Below are 24,910 nucleotides of genomic sequence, written 5' to 3'. Positions count from 1 at the left end.
TACATGTGCTACAAATTTCAGTGTTGGCTTTATGATTTCATTTGGTACTGTGCCATAACCAAAATGTGAAGTAAAAATAGGAGCAACTTTATTTTCAAGAACTAAGCTGACAAAAATAAACACACTCTTACCTGCACACTTGAATATGCTCCTGGAGACACATCAATGTTCACATTTGTACATTTAAATGCACACTTATGTACTCACTCAAACATCTATACAAACATTTCATTTGTTTTTTTTATGGGTTTTTTTGTTGCAGGGAGAATATTTTAGTACTGGACGTATTCTTTGAAGCATTGAACTATGAAACTATTGAACAGAAGAAAGCATATGAAGTGGCAGGCTTACTTGGTGAGTGATGGAATTTAATGAGCTGCGTTGAGTGTCCATTAGTGTCTACTTAAAGGTGCAATTGGCCTGTCTTAGCCAGGAAGTACCACCTTCTATCTCGTCAGCAAGCTATAAATACAATTCCTTCACAAAAGATTATTCATTTCCTGCAGCATCAGAGCAACTTCTGATGTCCTAATGTTAGAAAGTAACAACGGACCATACATAATAAGAGTTACAGCAGCAAAACTCCACATTGATGCGTGCTTCCTTTTGAAGATGCACAAATAATTTAGCACCATGCCTCAATATGACACCAAGATCATCATAAATGAATATTGCATGATAGTGAGTTTCCTGGCTCTTGATAATAAATTAAATCTTTCAAAGCAGGACAATTTAGAGTCAGCTGCTACTGTGACCCTAGAAATGCATTGGTGGTCATCTTTTCAGATTCGATAGACAGTAGAATAGTTCCTATGGATTGGAGGATGCATAACATAAACCCACCATCTAAGAAAAGGAGGTAGAGAGATAACAGAGAATTGGAGACTGTTTGCCTGTTTTCAGAGATGGGCAAGATGCTCGACTTTACTATAAATGATTTCATAGCAGAGCACTTGGAAAACAGTAGCAAGATCAGAGTCAGCAAGGATTTACTGAAATCTACTGGATATTTTTGAGGATGTAGCTATTAGAGTGGATAAGAGGAGGCAGTAGATGTGGTTCACTTGGACTGTCAGAAGGCTTTCAATAAGGTTCCACATAAGAGATTAGCATGTAAAATTTAAGTGCTTGGAATTTAGAGTATTCTACTGATACTGATAGCGAACTGGTTAGCAGACAGGAAACAAAGAGCAGAAATACATGGATCTTTTTCTGAGTGTCAAGCAGTGAGTGGTGGGGTATCGCAGGGATCAGTGCTTGGACTCCAGCTACTCACGATATATATCAATGATATAGATGAGGAAATTAAATCAAATATCTGTAAGTGGGCAAATGAAACAAAGCTGAGTGGGAGAATGAACTATATGCAGGATGCAGAGGTGCTCTGGTCTGATTTGAGCAAGTGAACAGATGCATGGCAGATTCTTTGTTAGACTGGATTACCTACAGTATGGAAACAGGCCCTTCCACCCAACAAGTCCACACCAACCCTCCAAACAGCAACCCACCCAGACCCATTCCCCTATCCTATATTTACCCCTCACTAATGCACTTAACAATATGGGCAATTCAGCCTGGCCAATTCACCTGACAGACACATCTTTGGACTGTGAGAGGAAACCAGAGCACCCAAAGGCAACTCACACAGACAAGGGGAAAATGTGCAAACTCCACACAGACAGTTGCCCAAGGCAGGAATCAAACCCAGGTCCTTGGCACTGTGAGGCAGCAGTGCTAACCACTGAGCCACCATAGCAGATGAAGTATGATGTCAATAAATGTGAGATGTATCACTTTGATAGCAAAAACAAGGAAGCAAATTATGAATGAAAATAGACTGGAAAAGGTAGGGTGCAATTGGACCTTGTGTCCTTAGATAGCAGTCACTGACAGTAAGTATAAAGGAAGATGTGAAGAAGATTACTGTTATGTTGGCCTCCAAAGTGAGAGGATTCAAAGACAGGAGCAGGAATATCTTGCTGCAATTGTACGAGGCCTTGGTGAAATCATGCATGGATGGTTGTATGCAGCTTTGATCTCCGTATCTGAGGAAGGGTGTTCTGATATGGAGCGAGTGCAGCAAAGGTTTACCAAATGATTTCTGGGATATCGCATGGGAAGAAACTGAAAGCTAGAAGAATAACGGGAGAGGTCATAAAAACCTGTAGAGTTCTAACGGGACTAGACAGAGGAAATGCAGGAAAGATGTTCCCAATGCTGGGGGAATCTAGAACCAGAGGAACAATTTAAGGATACTCAGTAAAGCATTCAGGAGTGAGATGAGTAGAAATTTATTCACCAGAGTGATAAGCCTTTGGAATTCTCTGCCACAGAAAGTGATTGAGGCTAAAACATTGAGTGTTTTCAAGAAGCAGTTAGGAAGAATTAGTTTGGTTGGAAGGATCAAAGGGAATGGGGAGAAACTAGGAACAGGGTTCTACGTTGGATGATCAGTCATGATTATACTGAATGGTGCAGCAGGATCAATGGGCCAAATGGCTTACACTTACTTCTATGTTTCTATGTCTCTCTTTAAGATGATCCTCTTCTGAACCTGCTCATAAAATTTGAGCTTTCCGCAGTCTGCCCATTGCTGCTGCTGCACTGACCTTATTTGTATGTATCAAAGGGAAATACGTTGGCATAACAGCCACAAATTTCCTGGGTTTGCAGTGCTGGTGCTGTTCAGGTATGTTGTCCAGCGATAGATCAGGTGAAACAAACTGGATAGTGCAGGTGAATGTGAGAACTCATTAACATAGTAGCAAAGGAATTATGAAGAGAGATTTCACTATTTGAAGCATCTTGTTTTATTATTCCACCAATGCAGCATAATCTGTGACCCTGCTGTTTCTCCCAAATTGAGATTAATGCAAGACCTTTAGACCTGTCGATCTATTGCCCAGAGTCAGGAGCTCACAGGACCAAGTATGCCATTTCCTGTGAATGTACTCTTGAATGCCAACATAATAATGGCAGAAGAGCCCCACATAATGGAGCAAAGAAAATTCAATAACTATTTATTGCAAGAAACATTACAACATATGTTATCACGGAGGTCTTCTGAAAAGACACTACATTTTGCCTTCCTCCGCTCGTTGTTCAGATGGATGTTAAAGATTTGAGATAACATGTAGGAGAGTATGAAATCCCCAGTGTACCATCCAGGATCAATGTCACTAAAAGAAATTACCATATAATTTGTCTTATGCATTGTTTGTGAGGCCTTGCTGTCTGTCAGTTGGATGCAGCATTTGTTTTGAGTCATCCTGAAGATGTGTAAAGGCCCGATATAAATGCCTGTTTCATTTCTATGTATTGGTCAGAGACTCCATTGCTTTTCTAAGGGTGTGCAAAATTATCAAAAACAGTCTGATCTTGGCTCATCTGAACCCAAGCAGGAAACTTAAAACAAATTGAGTATCTTTGGGAAAGCCATAAGTTGTCAGAGATCACACTTAAATTGCTTAGTGCGTAAGCAGAAATTGCTGGAGAAACTCAGCAAGTCTGGCAGCATTTGTGGAGAGGAAACAGAGTTAATGTTCCTGAAGAAGGGTCACCAAACCTGAAACATTGACTCTGCTTTATCTCTACAGGTGCTGCTAGGCCTGCTGAGTTTCTCCAGCAACTTCTGATTTTTTTATATAAATTGCTTGGCAATTTATCTTGAAGGTTGATGTAATTTGACAGCTTGACATAGAAGAAAATTGTTACTCCCGTTCTTGTTGCTGCAGAGTTAAATATTTCACCTGTCTTAAAATATCCCTTTTTAAAAGCTCTGTAATTTTTGAAAGCTTTAAGCACGTATCATTTTAGTAAAGGACAGAATAAAAGTTGCTTCACTCAAGAATATTCATTCCGTATGCCTCGGAGTCAGTTGTTCAAAATTCCTTCCAACATATGACAATAATACTCCAACAAATAACACGGTCAGTGATTCTGCATTCACAGGATCCTAGGTAGTGACTGAAAGAATTTGTTTTTCTCTCTGAGAAAGTTTATCTGACCTTCAACTTTCTTCATATGAGAAAACAAAGAGCTGTCAAGGATCTGTTACACACTGCTGCCATCTCAACATCCAAGTTCAAGTTTCATTTAAGATTTTTTTATTTCCTTCTAGATGTACAGGGAATTGAAAATCTCCTGAGATAGAGTGCAGCTGCTTTTAAGGAGTATTTGGACAGAATTTAAAGTGGAATTAAAGCTCCAAAGTTTCAGCAATGAGTGAAATGGTGATGAGCTAGAGCAGTATAAGGATGTCCATGCATTTTCTTAATGGCAATCCTTCCTCCTAATTTAAATGGGTTCAGAAAAAAGCTTTGGCATAGAGTTTAATCTACAGCAGATGCTGCCAGGGGTCCAGCCCATTGAAAGTAGCAGTAGTTAAAGAGGTGCAGCTAGCTAGATGGAAGGTACGGTGGCTCAGTGGTTAGCACTTTAGCCTCACAGCTCCAGGGATCCAGATTTGACTCTAGCCTCAGGTGACTGTCTCTGTGTAGTTCACACATTCTCCCCCTGTCTGCACGGGTCCCACCCGGGTGCTCTGGTTTTCTCCCACAATCCACCAAAGATGTGCATGTCAAGTGAATTTGCCATAGCATTAGGTGCATTAGTCAGAGGTAAATATAGGGTCTGGGTGGGTTACTCTCCAAAAGGTTGGTGTGGACTTGTTGGGCCCAGTGGCCTGTTTCCATACTGTCGGTAATCTAATCTAGCTCTTAAAAGGAAATGTGTGGTGGCAGTACACAAGTGGAATAATTGACCATAGTGCCATAAATGTGATGCCTGTGCAAAATTGCTTGTTTCGACATTAAAGACACATATGCGCAGAAAATGCACAAAAAAGACAAACACAACAATAAAACAAAACCTGAAAATAAAAATGGAAATTGCTGGAGAAACTCAGTGGGTCTGGCAGCTTCTGTGAAGAGAAAGCAAAGTCATCACTTCTGAGGAAAGATCACTGGATCCAAAACATTGACCTAGCTTTCTCTCCACAGATGTTGCCAGACCTGCTGGGTTTCTCAAAAAGAAACACATTATCTGGCAGTGAAGATTATCTAACAGTAAAGGTATAATTGTAAGGTACATCAATTGTGAATGCCACCTAAAGGCTTGCAGACACCCTGGTCCTTAACACCTGTTTGGAAAATAAGAAGACATTTTATGGCCTATATATACACATCACTTATATGTCAATCCTGAGCTGTTCATTGAGGATAGTAGAAGATTTGAAGACTCGTGGGCCAATACCATTTCCACTTCTTCATTGTGCTAAAATTGCACTGCACACCTTCCTGGTCCACCTTCACCACTGGAGGAATGGTTTCTCAATGGGATCAACAATGGCTCCATATCATTAACGGTGCCAAAAATCGTATCGGATACATTTTATAATTGGTAGTTCCTTTGCTCAGATATCTCTAAATTGCTTTTGGGAGAGTGGCCAATTTAGGCACCATTCTTTTATTTAATTGTTGAAAACAGACACATGCACTGCATCTCATTCATGCAGAAGCCATTAGTTGTCATGTTGTTCTCTCATGTGAATAATTACCGACAATAATTGCGTCTCACTCAGAAATCAGCTTATTTGGTATTACCTCCATTTTACGATGTACAGCAGTGAACCTTTGAAGTGAAATTGAGCTTATCTCAATAAGCTGCAAGCTTATTCCTACTTGTCTGAGGTTCTGTTCTGAATTTGGTTAATTTATGGTTGCAATCATCCTCCTGTTCTTTTATCAGGGAGATCGTACATATGTACGTTTCTAAAAAAGATTGAATCACATAGATTTTGCAAAAATAAACAGGAGAGCTGAGACGTCAGAACATATTATCTGGTTATGGGTATTGTCCTTCTAGCTTAATTTATTTAGTTAAATCTTCCCCACATTAGCCTTATTACCCATGAACAATATTATTAACTTTACCACCCATTAACATCATGCCATCGTATGAATGATATAAGTATAATTGTTGAAATTACAGCTGATAATTCCTAGTATTATTAACTTTCCTATCATTATTAATATAAACCAAGCCAATATTAATGATACATTAATGATGATTTGCCTTGCGTAATGTGTTCTTTACATTTTTTTCCAAGTTATGGTTTTAAGTCTGTGCTGACCCAGAGTGGAGTTTGCATATGAAAAGGCAATGCAGACTGTAATTCACAAGCTGCAAAGGTCTTTCATGACTTCAGGTCATTACTGAAAGCATCAATATGCCATTGTCCATCTGTATTTTGCACATCATTGCCCGTGGCCAAAAGCATGTTTTGTTTCTCTACTGGTTTACTGCTCTTCAGCATCTTTGTTGTGAATAACATAATTTAACAATAAAACTTTGTAAACAGATTGCAAGGTTAGAACCACTTTGGCAAGAAGTGAGGTAAAAATATGGATTACATCCTACCTCCCCATCATATTTTACTCAGTATGTTCACAAATGTTATGGAACATGTCTGAGGAAGCTGTAAACCAAGGACCCCTCGACCAGAGGTAGAGACACTACAACTGTACCACAAGAACCCCTCAATTTATTATAGGTATTTGCCTAATTGACCTGTTCAGGCACCTTTGGGAAAGGTGGGATTTGAACCTGGGCTTCCCTGATCCAGAGGGTAGGACACTATCAGTGTGCTACAAGTGGCTGCCTTGTTGAGTAGAGGAGTTAAGGGGAATGTGTCAGGCAGCCTCACTCATCCATAGTTCTATCAAAGGCTTGAAGTGACCAATTAATGGCCACTTCAGGGCGGGGAAGGCAGAAACCAGGCTGTAGTTTTCACTTGACAGTTTTTGTCAGGCAGCTTGGAAGAAGACATTTTGGGGGCCTCAATGCCAATTACTATCAAACACACAATCAAACTAGCTTTAAATCACCCCTATCCTCTAAAACATGCTACTCACTCACCCACTCACTCCCATATGTACATACATTTGCCAGAGAGGCCTGTACAAAATCCCTGGACTGACCTGAAGCTGAGGATCAAAGAAACTTCTTGGGGTGACTACTTATAGTCCCAGCAGTGGCCACTACTCAACTCTGGCCCAATGGGGTATACAGAGCTGCCAGTCAATCAGCTGCTGTCTAAGGTAGCACCTCCACCAAGGGAGGGGCAGAAGTTGACTCGAACACAATTAAGGCTGATTGGTGTGATGCCAATGGACTTTTCAATCATGGTCTGATAGCATGGAATGTAATCTGTCCCTGCATAAAATTGAGTTTGTTAAGTTTAAATAAAGTATTATATGTTAAGATATTGCTCTTTTCTTAAACACATGGACCACTGTCTAAGGTGCCAGTCTCTTCAAGCTGTTAGTCCTCCAGAATCTCATCCAACTTGCCATTTTGAATGATTCTGTGGTTGGTAGTCATCCAATTAGGGAGAGTACAACAGTTAAACCTAATCCTTTCCTCACCTGACAATTGCACTTTTGAGCTTTCTGGTTTGGGTCACTTGGCAGTGAGGACCTTGATTTGTTTTCTGAAAAGTATTGTATCTCCCGTGGAATCAGGGATGGAATGTGGAACATTCCTCACCTGGATGGCTTAGGACGTGCAGGGCAAGGAATTGATCAATGGGTACATTAGGCCAACTGGTATTAAGATATTTATTCTGAAAATGTGTTGCTGGAAAAGCGCAGCAGTTCAGGCAGCATCCAAGGAGCAGGAGAATCGATGTTTCGGGCATGAGCCCTTCTTCAGTAGCCTGCTTGGCACACTCCCTCCTCCCTACCTTTTATCTTAGCCTGCTTGGCACACTCCTATCACACTCACCTTATCACCCTCACCTTAACCTCCTTCCACCTATCGCATTTCCAACTCCCCTCCCCCAAGTCCCTCCTCCCTACTTTTTATCTTAGCCTTGGCACACCCCCACATCATCTCCTTAAGATATTTATTGCCATCTGCAAATATAAATAGGAACTGGCCTTCCCTTCTAATTTTTACTGACAGTGTTTTCTCCTTTGTAGGTGACATCGGAGGCCAGATGGGACTGTTTATTGGTGCTAGCATTTTAACAATCTTAGAACTCTTTGATTACTTGTATGAGGTAAGATTATAACAATATGTTTTGACACAGATTGTTTAAAACTGAATCATATAATGCAAAGTGATAATTCGAAAACTGTTGCTCACATTCCTATTCTGCCTCCACATATCATCAATTGTCTTTGTGCTTTCTATATGATCAAGCAGATACAAAAAGAATGCATTATTCATGTCGCGGGAAGATGTTCTCTGTTTTTGTAGTGAAATCAGGAACTTAGGAATAAATAACAAGTGTGTAATTTTGCTGCAAGCAGAAAGTGGAGAAAATCCATTTTTTAAGTGCTACTTCTAACTAGTTACAGTTACTGAGGCAATCTTCAAATGATTAACAAATTACTGTGAGAATTAGCCTTGCAATTACTTTTTATTAATGTATGAATGCTTTGCACTCTGTACATCACGTCACTATGCTATTTTCTAACAGAGCAGTTAAAATTAAAAAACGCTAATATCTCATAGCCCGATTTTCCAGTAAGAAAACCTATTGATGATCAGTATTGAAAGAAAAGAAACACCAAGATCTAAAGAGAAAAAAGAATGCTGTCACAACTCACTGGGCTGGCATGTCAGACATCAAGAGTCGAGAGTGTGGTGCTGGAAAAGCACAGCAGGTCAGGTAGCATCCGAGGAGCAAGAGAATCAATATAAGCCCTTCATCAGGAATGAGGCTTGTGGGAGGGGGCCATGAGAAGTAAATGGGAGGGGTGTGGGATATGGGGGCAAGATAGTTGAGGAAGCAATAGGTAGATGAAGGTGAGGGAGAATATGATAGGTCGGAGGAGCAGGTGGAGCAGATAGATGGGAAAGGCGATGGACAGGTCAGGAGGGCGATGCTGAGTTGGAGGCTTGGGACAGGAATAATGCTGGGGAAAGGGGAAATATGGAAACTGTTGAAATCCACATTCATCCCGTGTGGTTGCAGGATCCCAAGGTGGAATATGAGGTGTTCTTCCTTCAGGCGTCGGGTGGTAACAGTTTGGCAATGGAGGAGGCCCAGGGCCTGCATGTCCTTGACGGAGTGGGAGAGGGAGTTGAAGTGTTCAGCCATGGGCAGTGAGGTTGGTAGGTACAGTTGTCCCAGGGATGTTCTCTGAATCGATCTGCAAGAAGGGGTCCTGCCTCCATGATGTATAGGAGACCATATGCAACAGATACCGTAGATGACTTTGGTAGAGGTACAGGTAAATTTCTGTCGAATGTGGAAGGATCCTTTGGGGCCTTGATGGCGCAGTGGTGTGGGCGCAGATTTTGCAATCCCTGCGGTGGCAGGGGAAGGTGTAGGAGTGGGGTGTGGGCTAGTGGGGGCGTGTGGACCTGACGAGGGAGTCGCGGAGGGAATCGTCTCTCCAGAATGCTGATAGGGGTGGGGAGGGAAATATGTCTGTGGTGGTGGGGTCCATTTGGAGGTGGCAGAAGTGGCAGAGGATGATATGATGAATGCGGAGGTTGGTGGGGTGGCAGGTGAGGACCAGGGGGGTTCTGTCCTTGTTGCATTGGGAGGGATGGGGTTCAAGGATGGTGGTGCGGGAAGTGGAAATCAAGTCCCAATGTTCCTGGAGTCATCACAGATTTGAAAAGGTTTAGACAAACTATCCAAAGTTACCATTTACATGATTAAAGAATTCAGGTTAAAAGAAATTACTCTCCAGGTTTCTGCATTTAACAAGAATATATGTTTATTATGGATTAATAATTTTTAACTAATGGCAGTTAGAAAATATATATTGTTAACTTGTAATTCTATAACTTAAACTTTATCTCTTCTTAAATATACCCCATCGCAAACAGACAAATACACAAAGACAGACAAGACATGAATCTTAAGGGTGGGATAAGAAACAAACTCAAGGGCAACACCAATTGACAGCATCAGTCTGGAAAAAAGGATTGAATGAGTCATTTCACTTCCCTCCAATTCAATCCCTTTTTAGTTCTTTGCTATTGATAACTGGTCGTTTGCACATCGAAGTGTCTTTTATTCCTTGGGTGAGAATCTCTTCTTTCACTGTCTTTAAAGGCATTGTATTCCTCTTTCAAAGGAGGACAGTGAGTGGAAGGCAGCTAGCTGGAGACTTTCTGGTACCTCCACAAAGGAGAGAGAGAGAGAGACAGAGACACACACATACACACGGATGTTTTGTTGCTGTTTCTTTACAGGCCACGTAGTTCTCTGCTGCACTGTTCCACACAAATCCTAATCAGCTGCTCAGGAACTAACCAGAACATTGTTGTCTTAATAGCTTTTCCTTAGTTCTATGGTATCTGCTTCTGCCTCTCACTGTTTTGGGAAAAGCATACCATTGTGTATAACTCACAATGTGCTCCAGTAATCATTTTTTTTTAAATGGCGACCATCTCTTTGCACAGTCTCATTGGTGCAAAGCAATATCTTCCTTTTTTTCAATCCACACACCAAACCTCAAGGCAATAATAAATATGAGCTTTCCATGGCTCCACCCTGAGGACAATGTGTTTCATCACAAGGTATGTGACACACAGATAACAAGAAAATGAGGCTTACATCGACTCGTCCTTACTACAGGTATTATTTGGAGAAAGTGAGGACTGCAGATGCTGGAGGTCAGTCGAGAGTGTGGTGCTGGAAAAGCACAGCAGGTCAGGATGAAGGGCTTATGCCTGAAATGTCGATTTTCCTGCTCCTCATATGCTGCCTGACCTGCTGTGCTTTTCCAGCACCACACTCTCGACTGTAGGTGCTATTTGCTTGCATTTTCTTGGCTCACAGTTTGGAAGTTTTTTTTTCAAAAGGGTAAATTGAAGCCCAAGATCAAGGGCTCAGCACAAAATAGTGACATCACAGGTAATCCAGAAGTTCAGTAGTTAGCTATAGCTACAAATTTGCCTATCTATTACAGGTTATGTTCAAATTGGAAGGTAAATAGGGGAAATATTGACAGGTTACAAACTAAAAGACCAGTACAAAATTTTTAAAAATCAAATTATAACAAAGTAATTAAATAGAGAAAGCAGGGCAGACAATCTGGTATACCTGCATGATGTGGGAGCTGGTAGATCCCATTGGGTCCAGAGTGACCACATCTGATGGAGCAAGTGTTGGTTGCTTGAGGAACTCTGGCTGGGAGTTAAGGAGCTGGAGTCTGAGCTTTCAACATTCTGGCACATCAGAGAGGGAAAGAATTACCTGGGCAGTGTACTTCAGGAAGCAGTCCCTTAGTTTAACTTCCTTGAGTTCAATCAGTGGTCAGGGATAAGAGGGTGTGTGATCACGAGTGAGACAGGCAGATGGATCCAAAGGTCGTGCTGAAGGAGCCTTAGCCCTTGAGCTTGTCTAACCAGGTTTGAGATTCTTACTTCCTGTGTGGGTGAGAGGGGGAGGATGAGAAAATTGACCATTGCACTGTGGTACATTCAAGAGGCAGGGAGAGAAGAGAAATGTTGGTGTAACTGGGGATAGTAAAGTCAGGGGATTTGACATTATTCTCTGTGGCCACAGTGAATCAAGAGTCCCAAAGGCTGTGTTGCCTGCCCAGTGGGCAGGTTCAAGATATCTCATCTAGGCTGCAGGGAAACTTAGAGTGGGAGGGAAAAGATTCAGTGTTGTGGTCCTTGTGGGGACCAGCAATATAGGTAGAAAGAGGAGAAGGTTCTACTGACTGAATATGAGCAGCTTGGAGCTAAATTAGAATCAGAACCAGAACAGTAATAATCTCCAGATTACTACTTGAGCCACGAACAAATTGGCACAGGGTCAATAAGATTAAAGAGGTACATGCATGGCTCAAAAATTGATGTGGGAGAAATGGGTTTGAATTCATTGGACATTAACACCAGTACTGGGGAAGGAAGGAATTACTCTGATGGTACGGACTCTGCCTGAGTTGTACTGGGACCAGAGTCCTGGCAAATCAAATAACTAGGGCTGTGGATAGAGCCTTAAACTAAATAGTGTGGCAGTCAATTCAATGGCATGGACAATTATGGAAAAGGTAAAAGGGGGGAGTGGACTCAGCAGAGGTTATTAAAGTTTCCAGGACAAGTAATGTAACAGAGAGTGTGGAAAGTGTCAGGTTTTTAAGTCAGGCACAACAGATAAGGGATAATTGTGAGAAGCAGTGGATGGGGTGAGGTGGGATGGAGGGTGGGAGCAGTGAACACAGGACTGAGGGTGTTAAACTTTAATGCGCACACTATTCGAAACAAGCTAAATGAGCTTATAGAACAGATTGAAATCAGCAGGTACAATGTTGTGGGTATTACAGAGACATAGCTATGGGGGCTCAGGTCTGGGAACTAAATATCCATGGATACATGTCCTATTGAATGGAAAGGCAAATAGGCAGGGTAGGGGTGGTGCTGGGGTTGCCTTATTAGTAAGAATTGAAATTAGATGTAGTAAGAAGTGATATAGAGTCAGAAGGCATGGAATCTGTGTGGGTAGAGTTGAGGATACACAAAGGAAAAAAGCTCCTAATGGGAGTTGTATACAGACCTCCTAGCAGCAGTCTGCATGTGGGAAAGAAAATAAATCTGGAGATAGAAAAGGCACAATTGCAATAATCATGGAGCACTTCAATATTCAAGTGGACTGAGAAAATCAAATTAGTAGCAGATCTCAAGAAAAGGAATTTGTGAAATGTCTACAAGATGTTTTTTTTGGAGCAACTTGGGGTAGAGCCCACGAGGGAACAGGCAATTGTGGTTTTGATGATGAGTAATGAGGCAGACTTGATAAAGGGAACTTAAGTTGAAAAAATCCCTAGGTGGCAGTGACCACAATATGGTAGAATTCACCCTGTATTTGAGAGGGCAAGCTTGAATCAGGTATAATAGTATTATAATTGAGTAAAGATAACTGCAAAGACATGAGGGAGGAGCTACCCAGAGTAGATTGGGAGGGGAGCAGAGCAGGGAAGACGGTGGATGGATAATTTGGGAGGCACAGCAAAAATTCATCCCAAGGAAGAAGAAACATACTGAGAGGAGGATGAGGCAACCATGGCTGACATGGGAAGTCAAGGACAACAGAAAAGCAAAAGTAAAAACACACAATGTGGTGAAGATTATTGGGAAGTCAAAGGATTGGGAAGTCTTCCAAAACCACCAAATGGTAACTAGAAAAGCAATAAAGGGGGAGAAGATGAAATGAGAGTAAACTAGCTAGTAATATAGAGTCATAGAGATGCACATCATGGAAACAGACCCTCCTGTCTAACCTATCCATGCCGACCAGATATCCAAACCCAATCTAGTCCCACCTGCCAGCACCCGGCCCATATCCCTCTAAACCCTTCTATTCATACACCCGTCCAAATGTCTCTTAAATATTGTAATTGTACCAGCCTCCACCACTTCCTGCAAGAGTTTTGTTTTAGATATCTGAAAGGTAGGAAAGAGGCAAGAGTGGGCATTGTACTGCTGGAAAATGAGGCTGCAGAGGTTGTAATGGGGAGTAAAGAAATGACAGAGAGATTGAATAGATACTTTGCATCAGTTTGCATCGTGGAAGACACCAGCAACCCACCAGGCCTTCAAGGGAGTTGGGAGCAAAGGTGAATATAGTGACCATCACAAAAAGAAGGTGCTAGGGAAGCTGAAAGGCTGGAAGGTGGATAGATCACCTGCATGGGATGGTCTACACCCCAGAATTCTGAAAGAGGAGATTGTAGAAGCATTGCTGATGATCTTTCAGGAATCACTGCTATCAAGGAGGGTCCCAGAGAACTGGAAAATGGCTAATGTAATACCCATGTTTAAGAAGGGACAGACCAGTTAGCCTGACCCTCAGTCATTGGTAAGATTTTAGAGTCCATATTATGGATAAAATTGCAGATACCCAGACGTGCGTGGTAAAATAGAATTGAGTCTGTATGATTTGTCGAGGGGAGGTCATGCCTGACAAAACTTTTCAAATTTTTTGAGGAGGTCACAAGCAAGTGGAACACATTGCCACAGAAGTGTGTGGAGGCCAAGTCATTGAATGTATTTAAGACAGAGATAGATAGGTTCTTGATTGTTAAGGCGGTCAAGGGTTACAGGGAGAAGGCAAGAGAATGGGATTGAGAAATACATAAGCCACATACAAATGGTGGAGCAGATTCAATGGGCTGAATTGCCTAATTCTGCTCTGATGTCTTATGATCTTAATGGTTTTGGATACTGCCTTTGTATTCTTTCCATGATTCTAACTCAAATAAGTATTCCAGCATTCCACCTTCAAAGAAGTCTTCCCCTAAGATATGATTGAGATATGTTTTCCCACACATCTGCTTTCATGTCCTTTTTGCTATTTTCACCTGAAGTTGCTTGTTTTGCCACTGTTGGTTCACTAATATCCACTTCCTCCAGATTGATAGAGAAATTTGCTTGCTTCATGTAGCTGATCAATATTAGTGTTAAACAAGAATTCTTCACTGGAACATCTATTGATTTGAATGATCATGTCAGACTCAAAAGCAATTGCCAGAGGCCAACTCCTGACTATTGTTCTGAGCTATATACATCCAATGTTTCTGAAGCAACAGCACTTAAACTTCCTAACTCCTTTTGTTTTATCTGAATCTATCAAATCTTTTTGCTCATCAAGCTGAATGGCAGTGCAACAATCAGTTGTGAGGAATTTAAATCTCATTGCTTCAGGATCCAGATTCAAATTTGATGATTCTGATTGAATTTACGGTGCAGAAAATTAAAGTTCACTGTATTTCCTATTTTCTCAATCTGAGTATAAACCCTTGTCGTCTTCATCAGTCACTAGGGAATCTCTTCACTTTAAACATTCTGGGAAGGATTAATACTTCCTGACTATCGTTTGTAGCAGGAAGCTCAGCACCTGTTTTATGTTCTTTTCGTTGTACAAAGGCTGTCTGCATATCCTTAGTTTTCCCTTCACTTGGACAACCCTGTCATTCCCACAGCACTGTGTGAAGAATTAGAACATCGTGGTACCGTAGTGACTGTTAAGGAATATTCAATGATATTCTGTTCAGTTAATTGCACAGAATTTACCTGTGTTTCCTTGTTCTGCTGCACATTCGGCAAAACTACTATTTCTTGAGCAGTAAAATTTAAACTTGATGGTATAGGTAAATCTACTGTATGACACTGAACAATTATTTCATATTCTTCAAATTGACAAGCTTTTCTTGTTCATCATTTGTTATGACAGGATTGTAGATTCCATATTTCTGGGTTAGACCTTCTGATTTTCCTTTCATCAATTGTTTCTAGTAAAGTAGTGATTTCTTTGCCACAATTAGCATTTTCTTCTGAATCGACTAAAACAGTTTGATTACATGTTGAAGTTTTGCTACTACGTGATATATATGACAAGTTTTACAGAATTACATGACATCCTTAGGAAGTCTTAACCATATAAAATGCCTGCTTATTGATGTTCTTATTCTTTCATGTCCTGCCATAACAATTTTCTGTGCTACACACAATATCTCCTTACAATATCTGAGCAGTACCACTGTTTGATAGAAAACCATTGAACAGTGCTTCATCCAGAGATCTGTGAGGGTATTTCCACTTCCTCAATGGAATGCCATTTTAACATAATAGTACTCTGGAACTCCTTCAGTCACTGCCTCAGCATGTGCTGCCTGTGCTAACTTGTTTATCTCCGGACCTGCTTTCTATGCCTCAGTCACTGAAGACTTGTCTAATATTTTTTTGAATTATTCTTAGCATTGGGGAAAGTTTCAACTACTCTGGCAATAGCCAGTAGTACTTTATCGATTGCTGATGGTTGAACTTTGTTTAGCCATTGCTCTAGTCACCACATACAATGGAAAAATATCTGCAACTTGTTCCATCTCTTTAACCTCCCTTGGGCTCTCTGTGATTATCGGCAAAGTTATATCTTGACTCGAACCAAACAGTTACCCAAGAGCAAGTCTACTTCATCTACAGAGTCACACTCCATTTGCACTTTGCACATTGGAACTGGGATATCCAAAAGACTTCTTCCATTTATGAACACTTTGGCTTTCATTGAATTACTTGGAAGGAAAACTAGATCATTTTCAGGTGGAAGATTCTGAATAGTTCCTGTGTCCTTTAATATAGTACTAGGTTTAGCAGCATCATTGTCAGAAAGAGAAGTTGGATTGAATTCTCTTTAGTTAAGTCCACGTTGCAGTGGTGTTTTTGGAGAGTTTTTTTTCCTTTATTCATAGCAGCATTTATTGCCCATCCCTCATTGCCTAAGGGTCAGTTCAGAGTCAACCACATTGCTGTGGGTCTGGAGTCAATGTAGGCCAGACCAGGTAAGGATGGCAGTTTTCTTCCCTCAGGATATTTGTGGATATAGGTTTTCCTAACAAAGGGTTCCTGATCATCATTACACTCTTAGTTGCAGATTTCATTTTTTAAAATTAAAATTCAATTATCTGCTGTGGTGGGATTTGAACCTGGGTCCTCAGAACATTATCTGGATTAAGAGTCCAGGGATAAAAGCAAGATTTTCTCTTCATTTCTTACCAATCTTGCTGCATTAAGTACCCACCTCATGGCAGCCATCAGGTCTAATTTCAACCTCATCCTACAATGCACCATTCACAGAACAACTCACCAGTCTGAGGATCTTGCAGAATTTGCCAGTATACCTTGCACAATCTGTAAAAGGCTGTTGTGCTAACAGATAAGCAATGTCAAGGTGGAGCTGCCCTGCATGGTGCCTGACATCTACTTCAGATGGGGGGAAATCCACTGTGAGGGCAGGGACTGATAGGTTCTGTCAAACGATGTTGCATGCAGATGGGATTTCCTCTTGTCCCAGGACCAGCAGTGAGGCCATGACACCAGAATATACCAGTCTAATCGGAGGTTGCCACCCAGGCTAAAGTAATCTTGGCCATCTGTAAGTATGCACAGTGTTGCAGGAAGTAGGCCAATGACTTCCTCCATTCCAACAGTGTAATTCAACCATGTTCCCTCCTATACTCGCTCTATGTCTGTAACTATACCTACCTCCCACCAACACCAAGGCTCTACCACTCTCACTGTTGCCTGCAACAACTTCACTCACTTATTGTCACCCATACCAATGCCACTAACCTTGTATGCCTTCATGTGCTGCCTACTCACTCATTTGGGATACTGGCCCACCATCCCTCAAACTATTAGCTGTGCCAAACACTTTCACCTCTCTTAATAACGGTCTGTCTCTCATTCCAAGATGAAAACAGACCCCATTAGGGCAGGAAGAATCAAGACAGGTTTTAGATCCTCAGCTTCTTACACCTTATGAGGAGAGCATACTGACTCTGCCATTAGGGACTGACTGACCATAGACATGCTCTGCACTAGTTTTGAGCTCTGTGACTTTCTGTGACCCCCTGAATGAAGGTTATTCCTTTGACTTTACTGAGATCCTCTGACAACCATAATGAACTTCCTTCCTTTGTGTTTACACTAAATGGCAAGGCAAGGCAAGGCATAAGTAATATGAACCTGGTATTGTGGATGAGGGGGAAAAATGATAAGGCAAGAGGATGTAGAGCATTAGTTGCTGTGTACATTCAGATAAGATCAGAGTAACTGTGTGCCATGTAAGTAGATCAGTGATGTTATGTGAGTTATTAGAGGCTGGCACATATCAAATGCCAATGTCCATGGATATGTGTAGCATGTGGCTGGTGTTCATGGAGTATACCCTGAGATGTTAGTAGTCAGTATCCAACATGGAGGTCCTTCGGAGCAAATGGTGACCAGAGTTCACCAGCTACCCACTCCGACTTACATAGCAAATTTCCTCAAAGTCTAGTCTGTTGGATGAGTTTGGTAAGGTCAGAACCTGAATATTAATGAGGTAATTTGGGTTGCCAACAGCCTATTTGACATGTATTAATCAGCATCAATTGGCAACTCACCACTGGCTAGAGGGAATCTCGCCACACACTGCAAAAAGCAGAAAAGATGGCATGAAATAATGTTGACTTTGTAATGGGCCTGGCAAGACATCTCATTCAATTCTGCCACACTTCTCACCACAGCCCATGTCGCTCAGACCCTTAAAACATTCTGACAGTTATCTTCCGTTTTGACAAAAACCTTTCATATCTCTCATCTACTCTGTTCATCTCATCTGCATTCGATAGCAGTTTCAACCTCTAATTTCTTGATTGGAGTTTCTCTTTTGCAAATCATTCTTATGAAACCTTGTAATACTAATGGGCTTCTTTTGCCACTTCCAGCATTCTGAACTAAACTGTCTCACTCTATTTAGGGTGGCATGGTGGCTCAGGGGTTAGCACTGTTGTCTCACAGTGCTAGAGACTCAGGCTTGATTCCTGCCACATAACTGTATGTGTGGAGTTTGCACATTCTCTTCATGTCTGTGTGGTTTTCCTTCGGGTGCTCCAGTTTCTTCCCACAATCCAAAAGATGTGCTGGTCAGGTGAATTGGCCATGCTAGATTATTCATAGTGCATTAGTCAGTGGTAAATGTAGGGTAGGGGTCTGGGTGGGTTCCTCTTTGGAGGGTTGATGTGGACTCGTTAGGCTGAAGGGCCTGTTTCCATACGGTAGGGAATCTAATCTAATTACAATACAATTTATACTTTCAATTCTCACTTCCACCCTCCAGGTTTATCTTGAGAAGACATTCCCAGCTGTCCTTTTTAAATCCTGACTCCTTGCTTCCCTTGCACTCCCTTATCCTTTCTCCTTTTTCAGTGTATGGGGTTGATGAAGAAAATATTTAGTTCTTTGGATCAGATTATAATCACCTACCATTACTGCTGCCTGCTTAACAATTGTAATCCCTTGCTCTTCAACACTGGTGCTTATTAAATTTAGTGAGTATTTAAATTCTTCCAAGAGAATTGTCTCTCTGAGAATTCTACCTCCTGTTTCAACTCCTAATGGCTCTACTGGTTAAAATTATTTTGCTGAACCGTTTCAAATTCAATATAGGTTTGCCCAAACTGTTTGTGTAAACTTCAACATTTTGCCTGTATGCTTCAGGGATTAATTCATACACACTCAGTATAACTTGATTTACAGTGACATTATCCCTAGAAACCTCCTTTGACTATGAAGCGTAAACTTCCTGAGCTTTATCTGTCAACTTGTTCTCTGTGGATAATGCAGAATTTTCTTCACAAATAAATTGGTTAATTGATTGATACTTGTCACTGAGATAGAGTGAGAAGTGTTATTTTGCATACTATACAGGAAAATTGTACCATACGAAGTGCATCAGGGTAGCAAAACAGAATGCAGAATAGTGTTGCAGCCACAGAGAAGATGCAGAAAGAGAGAAAGATCAGGATTAACATTTGAGAGATCCATTCAAAAGTCTGATAACAGCAGGGAAGAAGCCGTTCCTGAATCTGTTTTTAAGTTTTCAAACTTTTATATCTTCTGCCCAAACAAAGAGATTAGAAAAAGTATAGTGAGGGTGGGAGGGATCTTTGATTATGTTGGTTGCTTTCCCGAGGCAATGGGAAGGCTAGATGGACTCAGTGGATGGGAGGCTGGTTTGCCTGATGGATTGTGCTGTATTCATGACTCTCTGTAGTTTCTTGTGGTCTTGGGAAGAGCAATTACTATACAATGTGATGCATCCAGATAGGATGCTTTCTATGATGCATCTATAAAAATTGGTAAGAGTCCTTGTGGACTTGCCGAATTTCCTTCCCCTCCTGAGGAAGTGGAAATGGAGTGTGATGCTTTCTTGACCTTTGCATCGACGTAGGTGGACCAGGACAGATTGTTGGTCATCATCACTCCCAGGAATGTGACGATCTCAACCAACTTCACCTCCGCACAGGGGCATGTCTTCTGCACCATTTCCTGAATTCAGTGACCAGCTCCTGACATTAATGGAGAGATTTTTGTATTCAATTTTTAAGTACTGGGTTTGGAAACCCTATAATCAGAAAACATTTGCCTCCTGAGTGAACTGTAAGTCACCATCACCACTTCTAAATTTGGTTGTTCCTCCACCAGTCTTTCAGCCCTTTGTTAATCAAGCAAATGCTAGGTTGTATTCTTCCTTCCAAATGCATCACCTCACATTTTAAATTGAAATTAATTTAACAATCATGCTTGCACTGTGCCTGTGTAGCAATGACTTATTATTTTTTAAAATCACACAATACCACGTTATAGTCCAAGGTTTATTTGGAAGCACTAGCTCTCGAAGCGCTGCTCCTTCATCAGGTGGTTGTGGAGTATAGGATCATAAGACAGAATTTATAGCAAAAGGGTTACAGGGTCATGGAGCTGTAATGATATATTAAACAAATTTAGATTAAGCCTTTCACTTTTTGAATGGGATGTGCTAGATTCAGTTCTTTAATAGCTAAATTCCAGAACTCCTTTAAAGTTTCATTCTCAAGATAGTTTTAGCTTTTCTAACAAGTGCCATCTCAGCTCAGACAATGCCTTAAAAGTGTGAGGTTAAAGTCTGTCTGTATCCCAATGTTGAGTCAGACTGACTCTATTTCTAAAATGGGATTTACTGAATCTTACAAGGATTTGTGCATTTTTTGAATGTAATTCTGTAAATACAAATTCACCCAAAAACTTACATGTGTGCACGTGCAGGAAAGATAGCGTGAGTGTGCACATGAGTGTGCGCATATGACTGTCAGTGCATGTGAAAGAGTGTGTGTAAGCTTGGTCAAGTATGTGTGTGAGTCTGATGGAATATAAGCCTGCGAGAGGCTGTGTGTGTGGGTGTGAGTGCAGGGTGGGGGGAGTAAACAGGTGCGTGTGTGCATATGAGAGAGAGCTTGTGTATGAGAGAGGGTCTGTGTGAGTATGTAGGGGTGTCTGCGTTTGTGCGTGTGTGAGAAAGTGTATGGTGCAGTGGGTCACCTGTCATGTGACATGAACCCAAGGTCCCTATTGAGGCATTCCCATGGGATAATGTTGCATGATTTTTAACTTTGTCCATCCCAGTCCAATACCTGCACCTTCAATTCATTCTTATATTTTGTCAGTTTTCCTAGTATTAACTGTAACCTATTCTTCTCTGCCTCCCTGCAATTCGATGTCACTGACATGTTTTGAAATTGCACTTAAGCTTCCCAAATCCAAACTGGTATCTGCTTTTAATAGAGTTTTAATCCTTCGTTTATTTTTTGTAATTGTCTATTAGAGAAGAGTAGAGTAGATTTGCTTTTATTTATCATTTCTACCATATACAACTTTGATACAGTAAAAATGAGACAGCATTCCTCCAGGACCAAGGGTGCTACGTGGACAGCATAAACTGCACAATTGTACACAGCATAAAGTGCATGACAAGTGCAAAACACGTAGGTTACAGTTTAATAAAAGAATGATGAATGATAGACATTTTTCTAGCAGCAGTAGGGAAGAATTTCAGATGGGGAAGAGTCTGATTATACTGTGTTAAGAAGCCTGATGGCTTGGGGAAAGAAACTGTTCACAGTCTGGCCGTGAGAGAGCGTATTGTCAATAATGCCACTCATTTTGTTTAAAAGTGTGTGAAATATTGAATGAGTACATTGAAAACAAAAAGACAAAAAATGCTTTGTACTTGGCCCCAACTTCTGCCTGAATTGCTGTTCATCATATTTATTCAACAATTTAGGAAAAATTCAGATAAGAACACAATATGTATTTCAAATGTACTAATCTACATATTAATGCACATTAATTAGCAGTGAGAAGACACTTCTTTTTCTGAATGAATGAACTAATGTTAATTCCTTCTGTGCGTACATCGGATAGATTTACCTGTCTCACTAATGGTCTCACACATTGGCCTTTATATCAAAGTATTTTTGGCTCATGTTAAAAGATTGTTTGAAGTGTAATAGAATGGTCATTATTCTGGCAGACATTAGAGAGTCAGAAACAAAGCCTAGATGACTGACCTTTGTACATGTTGAAAAAGAACTGGAAGATATCTATTAGCATTTCTGCATTGGGTTTGCATTCATTTACATCATATTAAATTATCCCTGTACACAAGTATAAATAATTAGAGTGAAACGTTGCCAATTCCAGTTATACATGACTAACATTTAGTCATAGGATTGGAATATGTTTGAGGATCACTTTTCAATTATTACAAAAGCTTTAAATTGTAGGGCTCATGCACGACTTACTGTTGTCAATAAATGTTATGTAAACAATAGCACTTACCACACATACAAGTAGTTTCCTTTGTACGCCAAATAGATTTACACAATTTACAGCTGCCCTTTCTAATTATATTTCTATATTTTACTGAGCTGAATGGGCAAGATTCCCCATTGAGTTGTGAGTTTTGTTGCACCATGCCTTGTTCAAAACAAAAGCAGTTACCAAAATGAATAAAGGACCATAGGCATGTCTCTCCATAGAGAGTCAATTGGATAGACATTAGCTTGAGGGATAGCATTCTGTAAATGTAGAGCCAGATGAGTATCAGGCCTCCAATTCAAACCTTTCCAGGAATCTTGCAGCAGTGTTAGATACGGAAAAATCTGCTTCAAATCCTTATAATTAACATGAAAGATTGAGCCCTTGCCCTGTCAATACGTTTTGTCTTGCATTCATTGTATGTTGTGCTAAATTACATGCCTTTTATAGATTGAAACAAATTAATTGTACAATAGAAGCAAAGTTCATTTTGCTGTTTCCTTTTTCTTTGCTTCATCACCAGCTTCCACGAGTTACACTCCAAATATGGTATACTGGGTAGGGCAGATAACCTATCTCTTGACTACAGTCAGGAAGAAATTGTACTGTGAGGAAAGGCACCAGGTGTATTAATTCACCTGTTTCCATTGTCCATGCACCTTCCAGCCAATGATGCTCCAAATCCAATTAATTTAATCTCTTGCAAGAGAAGAGTGCTTGATTTTTTTCCTGCAGACCTTCTCCCAGGAATAAAAGGTCTCAAACCAATTAATGTAAATTCTTACATGCTGTGCTTACTGGTCTGTTACCCTCTTTCATTTGATATCTTTAATGAATTAGGAATTCAGCAACCATAACATTTAACACAGCATTTGCTCATCTCTGTTTGCATATACCCTCCTAAATTTCAGACTTCTTTCTGACCAGATACCAGTCCATCTGTTTGTTAACAGATACTGGTATCACACTTCCTGCATCGCTTAATAATCCAGCTACTTTTCTGTGGGGGAATGAAAGTTTCTAATTGCAAATCATTTTTGTTAAGGCTGGCTAGTTTTTGCATTTTTGTCATCTAACCTTTGTATGATATTGCAGTTCACCAACATCATGTGTGTACTGTATATACTCTCAAAATCATTGATATTCAGCAATATGGGACCAATCTTTGTACATATAAATAAGTGCATGAAAAATGTATAAAGTGAAATTCAGAGCCAGGAGTCATTTAATATTTGCACCTCTACAAATTAATGCAGTTATGATCATAAAATCGAGTTAAATGAGCTAACTGCCTCTTGCCAGATTTACCAGACACAAATTTTATAACCATTACTGCTTTAAGCTAACACCTAAAGTAGGCAAGCTAACATTATTATAAGGTAATATAGTGATGTTAAATGAACATTGAGTTTATAGGGATATTAAACATTGAGTTTACAGTCATACTTCAGTCAAACATTTGCCATTTCTGAGATATACTTTATTATTTCCAATGAAAATTGCTAGAAGTAGACACATAATTTCAGTGCATAATCATATATCAACTACAGCACAGGAAATATAATTGATTGACATAGTCTGAGAATTAATATATAACTGACATGGTCTATGGTTGACTAAATAGGTAGTCCAGTTCATTGAGCTTTCTCTCGAAGTTTGCGGTATACTGTTGTCTGAATCATATTCCTTATTCATTGCTCATCGTCTTCTCATTCTGCTTTGGCCAACTATGCATTTCACAATACAAACATGATCGACTAATATACAATGCATAAATCTCACTGTGCTCAGAAGCGTGAGATAACAATATGTGGTAATCTACTTTGTAAGTTTTACTTCTGCTTAAGTATTGAGACCCTTTTAACCCTATAATTTATATTCTTAAAATTTAATGATTTGTTCAAACCTTGGCATGAGTTACTTTGCACTCTGATTACCTAACTGCACTTTAAATGTTTCTACAGCAACCAAATTGTTTGCGTGTATGTGTAGTTATTGCAAATAATGTGTCTGAATTTCTTAAATTTCCCAGGACAAACCTTTCCCAGATTGTAACTTCAATCTTCAATGAAGGTTTAACTGGGTCAGAATCCCTTCCATTTTCCAATCAGCTTTGATAAGCATGTGATTGATGTTGTGAATGATCAGATTTTTGTTTTGAATATGCCAAGCTATCTCACTCATGTCTCTCTCCTTTAATATTACTGAGCCACAACTAGAGACAGAAGCTTAGCTTTTAACTTTGCTCTCATGCTTTTAATGCATTGAATTTTTTGAACAGAAAGAGGTCATTCAGCCCATCATTTTGAGCCAACTCTTTAAATGAGCTGACCAGTGACTGGTCTGAACTGCCTTTACCTTCTCCCTCATGTGTAACTATTTCCCTTTTGAAAATTACTGTTAGACTGCCATGAATGGAATTATGACAACTTGCTGCATAACAATAAAAGCAGTCTTCCTGCTTGCTATTTTCTCCAATTATCTTAAATCCTTAACTAACCGGCTCTCCTGCTGGTGTAAACATTTTTTTTGTCAGTCAGTATAGCCACTTTCCAAACAAACTGCAATTATTAGTTTTCCAAACTACTGAATGGATAATTTTCTAACCTTCATCGCTCTGAGATACTCAACCATATGTAGCCTGCCTTTCTGACTGTAGAATTGTTCCTCAAAATGGATTTGCACAATATTAATATTAATCCTATATTTTGAGCAGTCTGCTGTGCTGCATTCTTGGACTGATAGATTAAGCTAAATG

At 40.3% G+C, this 24,910-nt stretch overlaps 1 protein-coding gene across 5 annotated transcripts in view; it reads left to right on the top strand.

Annotated features, from left to right (window-relative positions):
- Positions 1-24,910, top strand: part of LOC140465848 (acid-sensing ion channel 2-like) — a 1,252,445-nt gene that overhangs the window by 1,182,420 nt on the left and 45,115 nt on the right. For 3 of the 5 annotated variants that reach the window (XM_072561692.1, XM_072561691.1, XM_072561693.1), the window contains exons 7-8: positions 263-354; positions 7,983-8,062. In XM_072561692.1, coding sequence (XP_072417793.1) covers positions 263-354; positions 7,983-8,062 — 172 coding nt within the window. The remainder of the gene's footprint in view (positions 1-262; positions 355-7,982; positions 8,063-24,910) is intronic. The other 2 variants (XR_011955168.1, XR_011955167.1) reach the window with 1 other exon arrangement.

The sequence above is a fragment of the Chiloscyllium punctatum genome, chromosome 42 (assembly GCF_047496795.1).
Source record: "Chiloscyllium punctatum isolate Juve2018m chromosome 42, sChiPun1.3, whole genome shotgun sequence".
Classification (NCBI taxonomy): Eukaryota; Metazoa; Chordata; class Chondrichthyes; order Orectolobiformes; family Hemiscylliidae; genus Chiloscyllium; species Chiloscyllium punctatum.
This window is presented reverse-complemented; position numbering and strand designations above follow the sequence as displayed.